At 44.1% G+C, this 6,395-nt stretch overlaps 1 protein-coding gene across 2 annotated transcripts in view; it reads left to right on the forward strand.

Annotated features, from left to right (window-relative positions):
- The window catches only part of sorbs2b (sorbin and SH3 domain containing 2b), a 126,778-nt gene extending 123,101 nt beyond the window's left edge, over window positions 1–3,677 (forward strand). The window contains exons 24-27 of one of the 2 annotated variants that reach the window (XM_065018473.1): window positions 177–287; window positions 1,368–1,411; window positions 1,871–1,977; window positions 2,348–3,677. In XM_065018473.1, the coding sequence (XP_064874545.1) occupies window positions 177–287; window positions 1,368–1,411; window positions 1,871–1,977; window positions 2,348–2,409 (324 nt within the window). In that variant the 3' untranslated portion in view covers window positions 2,410–3,677. The remainder of the gene's footprint in view (window positions 1–176; window positions 288–1,367; window positions 1,412–1,870; window positions 1,978–2,347) is intronic. The other variant, XM_065018476.1, reaches the window with a different exon arrangement.
- The last annotated feature ends 2,718 nt before the right edge of the window (window positions 3,678–6,395 follow it).

The following is a 6,395-nucleotide window of genomic DNA, read 5'->3' on the forward strand; positions in this document are numbered from 1 at the left end:
ATGCCAAATATAATTTTCTAGAAATAGTGTTTAACTTTGATGACAGGTTTGGTTGCCCAGTTTGTCCCTGTTAATCCCCTGGTATGTCCTTTTATGTGAGTGTGTGCGTGATCAGAGTGGTAAAGTATGTTTGAGTACTCTTCTCTAATTGTAACTCCTGGTTGTGGTTCTTTCAGCCTGTAAATGGTGAGGTTGTTGTTGTGGGTAAGCCCCCTCGTAGCCCCGTGATGTCTCGGAGGTCCTGCGGCTCGCCCAGTAGGGCCCAGAGCTATTCCCCGTCTCATAGGGTAGGGCTGCTACCCACTATGCACCTTGTGTGACATCATCGTACGTTTGGGTTACTAGGAAACCAAGTCCTCCCTTTAGAGTTAATGTATCTCTTTTTCTCTGTCCATATCAACATATCTACCACATAATATACAACACTCTCACACATATGGTCTGTAGAAATACAACCTCCTAGATATGAAGAGATGAATATCCAGGAGACAACAGATATGTTAAGAATGTCCGGAGGAATACCTTCAACTTGAAATCCTGACCGTCTGTCCAGTGTGCCTTGCAGCTTGGCATTGTGTGGGAACAGGAATCCCCAGTTGTGTCTGATGATCTGACAATGGGTCCCTGTTTCCCTGTTGCAAAGTGTGTGTCCCAAAGAGCGCCCTATTCCCTATAGAATGCACTACTTGGGGAATAGGGAGCCATTTGGGATGTAACCTTAGTGTCTGGTTTTTGGAATGTGCTCCCTTGACAGCATCGTCTGTGGTTTTACTGCATGCCTGAAGACTGACGGTTTAATTCAGGAGAATGGAATGGACTCCCCCTTTGACCCTTAATTGTCTCCCCAACCTGTTAGTGTGGAAGCAAAACAGTCCATGCTTGTGAACTTGCTGTTTGCTAGGATGGCTTGTGTTAGCCTGAGTGCCAGTCTCTTTGTGCTATCAGGCCAACTCATTGTCACTCATTGTCTTGCCAATGTGGTTGGCAAGAGCACAAACTAATCTGGGACCAGTCTAGGCTTGTGTGCTGTGGAATAGGTGGATGTTAGGAATGAATGTTAGGATCTGAAATGCTTTGTTGCTTACTGTCTTCTATTCTGTCTCTGAGGGATGTTGAATAAATACTGTGTACCTCCCAGGAAGGCCTTAGTTCCCAAATCCCCTTCAACCAAGCAAAGTACAGTGAGCTCTTTGTCAGCATTGTGGTTCTAGCACATTAATTAAAGCAAAGATGGTTTTGGCTCTGGCACATTGTTGCTACAGTGATGGACACTGATGGTGGTAAAATGGCAGAGGAAGACAGAGGAAGACAGATAGAAACATGACATGCCTACTGAATAACACTGCATTTCTCTTCTCTCTTCTCAGCGGCCATTGTTTACCCAAGATGCCCTGAATTGTGGTGGAGAGGCGTAAGTCTATCTTCTATTTCCACAACGATTTATTTCCCCAACTTGACTGTTAAAGCTATATAGAGCTTTAAAGCTTATTTGAAGTTAAGTCTCTGATTGAATGTGTCTAAATTGTATTATAAACTGGTTGGTTCGAGCCCTGAACGGCTGACGGCCGCGGTATATCAGACCGTAAAACACGGGTATGACAAAACCATTTCTTTTTACATTTCTAATTACGTTGGTAACCAGTTTATAATAGCAAAAAATCACCTCTGAATTTTGTGGTATAAGGGCTGTGTCCAGGCACTCCGCGTAGCGTCGTGCAGTCATGCATAAGAACAGCCCTTAGGTGTGGTATATTGGCCATATACCACACCTCCTCAGGCCTTATTGCTTAAATAAGCAGTAGCAATGTGTAAATGAATCTGATGATGTGACTGTATAATCCTCCCTGATGACAGTTATTATGGTCTGTAGGTTCCAGGTCCTGTATAACTATGCTCCACGTAATGAGGATGAGTTGGAGCTCAAGGAAGGGGACATTGTTGATGTGATGGAGAGGTGTGACGACGGCTGGTTTGTAGGTAGGTCCGACGTTGTATTTATTTGCTCTATTAATATCCAAAAGATATAGACATGAATTATACAATAATTCCTGTGTAGGGGCTCTGCATGGCCATTGCCCACCCCTGTTCAGCCAATCATTCAGAGCGTTTAAAAGTTGTACTACTTAGCTGCTGCCAACAGATGGCATCCCTCGCCTTGAATTGAGTCATTAAACCAATCAGTGCTCTGTGGAAGCTGTCCGTTATTTAGATGTGACAATAGTCACATATCCTCAGCCATTGTTCCATAAACAAAAACAGAATGCACTACTCCACTGAAAATGCTTGTAACAAACTATATCGTTGAGATATTTCCTTTCATTCCGCTATATGTTTGTTATTTTTCAAGGCACATCCAGAAGAAGCACGTTTTTTGGAACCTTTCCTGGAAACTACGTGAAGCGGCTATAACCTTGTTCTCATGATGTCCAGCAAAACTGCAGTGGTTGTATAACTCAGTGGGTGAATAACCAATATATTCAGACTGCACAAAAACCTTACATTCATCTATGACTAGTTATTTTCATTTAAAAAAAAAACTTTTCCAGGAGTGACAATGCATTTACTAATTTGATGAATAGGAGAAGATATGAACCCAGTGGCCTTGAAGGAATATATTTCATGTTTGATTTAAGGGTATTCTACTCTACTAACTGTGAGGATGTCTCAGTGCATACAGTGGATGCACCAAATAAGGTTGAAAGCAGATTTGGTCCTAAACAAATATGAGTTATTTGTGCGTAATGAGAGTTATTTACAGTGAAGGATGCCTTATAGACTAATGGGTTTCACAATAATGAAGTAACCAAGTGCCCTATTTACCATGTATTTATTTATACATAAATATATATTTTTCTTGTTCTGGAAGTATTCTATAATTGATTATGCTAATGGACATTAGGAGAGTGTGTTATTAACCTTTTTGGAGAGGGGTTGTCCTCTTGCTTCATACAGTTAAAGTGCAGGGGACCTGAACTTGGATCTGTACAGGCAGGCAGAAAGAGATGACAGTGTTGTTGTGTTAGTTTTATACAGGCAATTAGGGTTCCTCCTCAATGCATCCATTAGCACATGGCTTTGGACAGACACATAGTTCATGTATTCAGGCAGTTACCTCTGACTGGAGCTGATGTCTTGTCCGGTTTTGTTTTTCTCTCCTGACATTCCTATAAGTATTCATAAAAAGAAAGAGAAGACTTTTATGTAATTGGACAATATATATTTTTTAAAGGCAATGTCTTCTTTTTACAACTTGGGTAGAGTGATCTGTTAATTTAAGATTGTTCTTTAATATATGATCATTTTACAATGTTCTTCTTATTGCGAACTGTCAAATTATTTGAAATGATTTAAATATCTTAGAGACAACTCCTGCCACAAATCCTGTATAAAAGTGTAAAACATATTTGATGTCATTGAATTTACTGTCTGTATGCATTCAGCTCCAAATCAGCGTTTGATTTATGCAATAACCATTCTCCCAAATACCTGCCTTTCTGTTCTAGAACACAGAGCAACAAAATGACAGAAGGATTGGAAGTGATGATGTTGTTGATGATGACATGTAATAAAGTCATCATGTAACTTTGTGTTCACTACTGCCTAAACACACCATACCATATAGTCTGTCCTGTACAGTGTATGTCCCTGTGATTAAAAAACATCCACTGCCTCCATCAGTCATCAGCATGTATTTCCATTTCTTGCATTATTTCAGCAATAGCAGGTATGCCGGAGAGGTACATAACAGGTGCAATAGCAGGTATGCCAGAGAGGTACATAACAGGTGCAATAGCAGATATGCCAGAGAGGTACATAACAGGTGCAATAGCAGATATGCCAGAGAGGTACATAACAGGTGCAATAGCAGATATGCCAGAGAGGTACATAACAGGTGCAATAGCAGATATGCCAGAGAGGTACATAACAGGTGCAATAGCAGATATGCCGGAGAGGTACATAACAGGTGCAATAGCAGATATGCCAGAGAGGTGCATAACAGGTGCAATAGCAGATATGCCACAGGTGCAATAGCAGATATGCCGGAGAGGTACATAACAGGTGCAATAGCAGATATGCCAGAGAGGTGCATAACAGGTGCAATAGCAGATATGCCAGAGAGGTGCATAACAGGTGCAATAGCAGGTATGCCGGCGAGGTGCATAACAGGTATACTGGAGAGGTGCATAACAGGTATACTGGAGAGGTGCATAACAGGTATACTGGAGAGGTGCATAACAGGTATACTGGAGAGGTGCATAACAGGTATACTGGAGAGGTGCATAACAGGTATACTGGAGAGGTGCATAACAGGTATACTGGAGAGGTGCATAACAGGAATGCCAGAGAGGTGCATAACTTTGCAAACTAGCATTTGGTCAACATGTGAAGTCATTGTCTAAGGAAAACCTCTGGCAATATCATCAAAAAGGAGAGAAAAGGGAAATGTAATTGTATATAATCAGTACATCAGAAAGTCAGTAGGAAGTATGTACTGTAAGTATACACAAACACAGTGAACTATTGATATGGTGATCAAGGATCTACATCAAGGAGGTGTGAGGAATTTGGACATGGCGTCAACTAGCTCTGGTCCAGAGCGCTAGTGCGACTTTCTAAGACTGGGCCTTGAATGCTCAGCATTAGCAAACCACTCAACACCATGTCTGCAATACAGTCACCACCCTTCCAATACCTGGAGATCCCCTTCTCCCCACGGGACACAGGATGAGGTGTGGAGGCACATTCACCCTCAATGACAATATGTTTTTTCTTTCTGTAATATTGTTTATCCAATCAATTCTGCCTGAATGTTTCCCTTCCTTTGTGCTCATTGTCTGAGGATTTTATTTCTCTGTATTATTCTTTAATAATAGTCCTGCAATCAGCCCAATATTACCATGGTAATAACATTACCACTGACACAGTTACAGTGTGCAATGTGAAAAAGGTCCACCACAGTTCTCCATTACAGTTCTGGTATTGTGAAAATAGCCTGGTTATTTCAGCTCCCAAACGATTGGCTGTTTAAATAAATGTGAAAGCAGGCTTCATCCTGTAACCTACTGCAGTAGCTGCTGACCTGATCCCCCCCAGCCTGCCTACTATATCAACAGCCGGTAGCTGCTGGCCCGATCCTCCCAGCCTGCCTGCTATATCAACAGCTGGTAGCTGCTGGCCTGATCCCCCCCCAGCCTGCCTGCTATATCAACAGCTGCTAGCTGCTGGCCTGATCCCCCCCCAGCCTGCCTACTATATCAACAGCTGGTAGCTGCTGGCCCGATCCTCCCAGCCTGCCTACTATATCAACAGCCGGTAGCTGCTGGCCCGATCCTCCCAGCCTGCCTACTATATCAACAGCTGGTATCTGCTGGCCCGATCCTCCCAGCCTGCCTGCTATATCAACAGCTGGTATCTGCTGGCCTGATCCCCCCCAGCCTGGCTACTATATCAACAGCTGGTATCTGCTGGCCTGATCCCCCAGCCTGGCTACTATATCAACAGCTGGTAGCTGCTGGCCTGACCACCCCCCAGCCTGGCTACTATATCAACAGCTGGTATCTGCTGGCCTGATCCCCCAGCCTGGCTACTATATCAACAGCTGGTAGCTGCTGGCCTGATCCCCCCCCGGCCTGCCTACTATATCAACAGCTGCCCAGCCTGGCTACTATATCAACAGCTGGTAGCTGCTGGCCTGATCCCCCCCAGCCTGGCTACTATATAAACAGCCGGTAGCTGCGGGCCCGATCCTCACAGCCTGCCTACTATATAAACTGCCGGCAGCTGCTGGCCCGATCCTCACAGCCTGCCTACTATATAAACAGCCACTGGCCTGATCCTCACAGACTGCCTACTATATAAACTGCCGGCAGTTGCTGGCCCTATCCTCACAGCCTGCCTACTATATAAACAGCCACTGGCCTGATCCTCACAGCCTGCCTACTATATAAACAGCCACTGGCCTGATCCTCACAGACTGCCTACTATATAAACTGCCGGCAGTTGCTGGCCCGATCCTCACAGCCTGCCTACTATATAAACTGCCGGCAGTTGCTGGCCCGATCCTCACAGCCTGTCTACTATATAAACAGCCGCTGGCCTGATCCTCACAGACTGCCTATTATATAAACAGCCATGACAAATAGAAGGCTCTGACCACACCGTGTCCTCAACTTTTCCCTGGCGCCTCCATGGCAACTACAAAAATAAAGCCCCTGGTTCAGCCAGCATTCAGGCCAGGGAAGTCCAAGGTTTCTATAATTACGATCCTGGACCTAGGGGCAGACAGGCTGCTGTGTTTTCTTTCAGAATGAAGGAATCAGAAGTATTCCCCTGGTGCTGTTCTAAAACAAAGCCAGGGGAGACCTCCTAAGCCTTTTTAATTGTGCTCCCTTATT

The sequence above is a fragment of the Oncorhynchus nerka genome, linkage group LG5, assembly GCF_034236695.1.
Source record: "Oncorhynchus nerka isolate Pitt River linkage group LG5, Oner_Uvic_2.0, whole genome shotgun sequence".
NCBI classification, from domain to species: domain Eukaryota; kingdom Metazoa; phylum Chordata; class Actinopteri; order Salmoniformes; family Salmonidae; genus Oncorhynchus; species Oncorhynchus nerka.